The 3,845-nt window shown below is 49.6% G+C and overlaps 1 protein-coding gene across 2 annotated transcripts; it reads left to right on the top strand.

Moving 5' to 3' along the window:
- Positions 1–1,600: 1,600 nt before the first annotated feature.
- LOC146170925 (uncharacterized) lies at positions 1,601–3,452 on the top strand. 2 transcript variants are annotated; one of them, XM_084586703.1, is made up of 2 exons: positions 1,601–1,949; positions 2,258–3,452. In XM_084586703.1, the coding sequence occupies exons 1-2, from the start codon at positions 1,645–1,647 to the stop codon at positions 3,450–3,452; spliced, it is 1,500 nt and encodes a 499-aa protein (XP_084442829.1). In that variant the 5' UTR covers positions 1,601–1,644. The 2 variants fall into 2 exon arrangements, with proteins under 2 accessions (XP_084442829.1, XP_084442828.1); XM_084586702.1 differs by lacking the exon at positions 1,601–1,949 and having other exon boundaries at positions 2,263–3,452.
- The last annotated feature ends 393 nt before the right edge of the window (positions 3,453–3,845 follow it).

Below are 3,845 nucleotides of genomic sequence, written 5' to 3' on the forward strand. Positions count from 1 at the left end.
TGTAAAATTGGTCGTCAACACTGAAATAAGTGAAGTAAGTTATCATGAAATAAGTTCTTCCCTTCGTCTTTTTCGCTCTTTGCGCTCTGCCAGAGAAGCTTGCGCTTTCGGAGAGTCGGTGCGCTGTAGTCATTTCGGACGGACATGCCGAATCCTTTCGGCTTCCAAGCATTGCGCTGAATCGCCTCTTTTTCTCTATAATCTTCAAAGCGCACAGTAATCGGTCTTTTAGGTGAATGTTTCCCAAATCTGTGAATGCGGCTAATAGACGTGCATTTTACCATTGAGCGTATATTCAAATATTTCTTTCATAACCTTGCTGCGCAAAGACGATTCCGGCTCACCGGAACTGCCTTCAACGCCAAAAACAATAAGGCTACGGTTTTTCCAAGTTGGCTAACTTTGTGTGTTCTACCCTTTGAGCCTCTTGCATTTTATCAATGATCGTTTAGACATCAGAAGTGGCGCTGTAGGAATATTTTCGGATTTCTGCTCCAGATTAGCCAGCCTAACTTCAATACATGTTACCCTTTTTTCCGTAGTTTCAAGGCAAGTTGTCAAGTCAGCAATATCAGCTCTTATGGCCTGTTGACCATTCACTAGCGTCTGTAGCCTTTCTTCGACCGATGGTCCCGGGTTTTCTTCAACATCACCACACAGAATAAGTCTACAGGAATAAAAACACTCATGTATACAATTTCGAAACAAGTGTGAGGGCACGCCAGAGCAATTAAATATCTATCGACACTACGGATTAAGGAGCTATAACTGACCTGTATGATGAAAGCAAGTCGCATGATTAGCGATCGTCGCCTGGCCTGCCTACTGATTGAAGTCAGGTGGGCTGCTTCTTTTATACAGTTGAGGATTCGACGGAAACCCGTCCGGCAAGGGAAATTTAGCATATTGACGAAAACAGCACTCGCCGAAGTCACAGACGAAAAAGAAAAACAAAACATAAACACATTGACGTATCGGCACCGCTACGGGTGCCTTGTTCACAATGGAAATGAAACGAGATGGGCCGTTGCTTATAAGTTAAAGTGTTGCGTACAAAGTGCATGTACATCTCGGGTAGATTTCCCCGCGTCCTGTTTATAGCTTGTCATTTGGATGTGTAATGATGCCTTGAGTAGCCGGGTAGATAACAGTTTTTCCCTTTCAAGTATCTGCGCGGAATCCCAGTAAATCAGGTGGCCCGTGTCTTGATTGTGCTCTGCTAGAGCGTTAGAAGGCACTTTTTTGTTCTTTACGTAGGTGTTCCTTCAATCGTCTTCTGAAGTCGCCAGTTTCGCCTATGTAGGAAGCGCTGCAATCTTTGCAAGGAATCTTGCAGACGACGCCAGGGTAGCTTGTCTTCTCCAAAGGGTCTTTGACCCGTACCAGATGATTTCGGAGTTTGCTGGATGGTACATGGGACACTTGGACGTCGTAGGCAGCGAATATATATCCTGTATAAGGTTTCGCTGACGCCCTGGGCATAAGAAATGACAGCACGCTTTTTCTTTTCTCTTCTTTCTCCGGTTGGAGGGGCTGCAGCGCGTAGTTCTTGCGAACGGAGGACTTGGGAAGGGTATCCGTTTTCTTTAAGGTGGGCTCGGTGACTGCACCACAGCGCAGCCTCCTAATCCGCTTACCTTTGCGATGCAGACGACCGTCCTCGCATTTGCCAGCCTGCTGCTGCCGTCCCTGGCAGGCCTGTCTACGGGGGCGTCATCGGTGTGCGCACTGCCGTACACTGGAGATGACCCTGGCTCCTGCCATCCACCGCCCGGCGAGTGCTCGACCCTACTGGATATGCCGCCAGAGGAGCTGCACACACCGGAAATCACAGTACCATGGATGGCCACATCGACATCAGCAACAATGCCAACATGTATAAAAGAGCTTCACCCGCTGACACCGCTTCGTGGGCTCGGTGACTGCACCACAGCGCAGCCACCTAATCCGCTTAACTTTTGCGATGCAGACGACCGTCCTCGCATTTGCCAGCCTGCTGCTGCTGTCCCTGGCAGCCCTGTCTACGGGAGCGTCATCGGTGTGCGCACTGCCGTACACTGGAGATGACCCTGACTCCTGTCATCCACCGCCCGGCGAGTGCTCGTCCCTACTGGATATGCCGCCAGAGGAGCTGCACACACCGGAAATCACAGTACCATGGATGGCCACATCGACATCAGCAACAATGCCAATATGTATGAAAGAGCTTCACCCGCTGACACCGCTTCGTGGGCTCGGTGACTGCACCACAGCGCAGCCACCTAATCCGCTTAACTTTTGCGATGCAGACGACCGTCCTCGCATTTGCCAGCCTGCTGCTGCCGTCCCTGGCAGGCCTGTCTACGGGGGCGTCATCGGTGTGCGCACTGCCGTACACTGGAGATGACCCTGACTCCTGCCATCCACCGCCCGGCGAGTGCTCGTCCCTACTGGATATGCCGCCAGAGGAGCTGCACACACCGGAAATCACAGTACCATGGATGGCCACATCGACATCAGCAACAATGCCAACATGTATAAAAGAGCTTCACCCGCTGACACCGCTTCGTGGGCTCGGTGACTGCACCACAGCGCAGCCACCTAATCCGCTTACCTTTGCGATGCAGGTCAGTACACCGTATGCCCTCTTCGCTAAAAAATCCAGTAATTATATCTTGGTGCAGTTTCCGAGCCCGCAATGCTGTGTCGCCATTGCCGTTGAGTGTGCTCACGTAATTCATTCCTTGCTTATGCTATCAGGTGACGTTGATACTAACCCTGGTCCTGAGGGCAACGCTGCTGTGCTCGCTGAACTACAGAAGCTAAACGCGGGACAGACCCTGTTGATTACGGGAATACAGGGCCTCAAAACACAGCTGAACACAGCAGATCAAACCATAGCAAGCCTAGACAAACGAATGGCCGATCTCGAAACGCATTACCAAACACTTCTTCACCTCAAAAACGATATTGAAATAATGCAGTCAACCACAATCGACCAAGCTAAAAAGATTAAAGAACTAGAAACACGCCTGGATGACGCGGAAAACCAATCACGTCGGAATAACCTTATTTTCTATGGCATCCCTGATCCTGCTAGCGCTGAAACGTGGGCTGAGTCAGAAAAACTAGTCATTGATGTTTGCCGCAATAATCTTGATATAACCTTGGAACCTAACGACATTGAAAGAGCGCATCGCCTCGGAAATCATTCAGCCGACCGAATTCGTCCCGTAATCGTAAAATTCCTATCTCATAAAACCAAAGACGCACTGTTATCAAATGGCCGTAAATTGAAAGACACAAACTACAGTATCGGAGAGGACTTCTCCCGCACCGTTCGACACGCGCGTAAACAGTTGCTAGCGTTTGCCAATTCTAACAAGTACTCCTTGCGCTTCAAAACCCTGCACATCGGCTCAAAACGCTACGTATTTGACGCATCATCCCAAGCCGTTAAGGAAATAGCATAGCCCCGTCACAAAACTTTAACAAATCGTCGACCCGCTCCACCGCACAATGTTCTCTCGTTTTCGACAATATTCACTAACATCCGTAGTCTTCTTCCAAAGCGCGAACTCATATCAAACATCATGTCGTCATCCGGGAGCAACATACTAACAGAAACGTGGCTAAATAGTGACGTAACGGATGCGGAAATTTTGGCCGATTTACCCAACTACGAAGTGTATCGAAACGATCGAAAAGGCAAACGAGGGGCGGTGTTCTCGTTGCCATTCATCGAGGCATATCATGCTCTGTTGTTGACGTCGCATCCGACATTGAAGCCATATGGCTCATCTGTCGCGCTCCCCCCGTAACAGTTCTGCTTGGCGTTTGCTACAGGCCCCCCCCAGGCTAATCCA

Source organism: Amblyomma maculatum, unplaced genomic scaffold (genome assembly GCF_055883805.1).
Source record: "Amblyomma maculatum isolate TAMU_Amacu unplaced genomic scaffold, ASM5588380v1 scaffold_27, whole genome shotgun sequence".
Taxonomy (NCBI): domain Eukaryota; kingdom Metazoa; phylum Arthropoda; class Arachnida; order Ixodida; family Ixodidae; genus Amblyomma; species Amblyomma maculatum.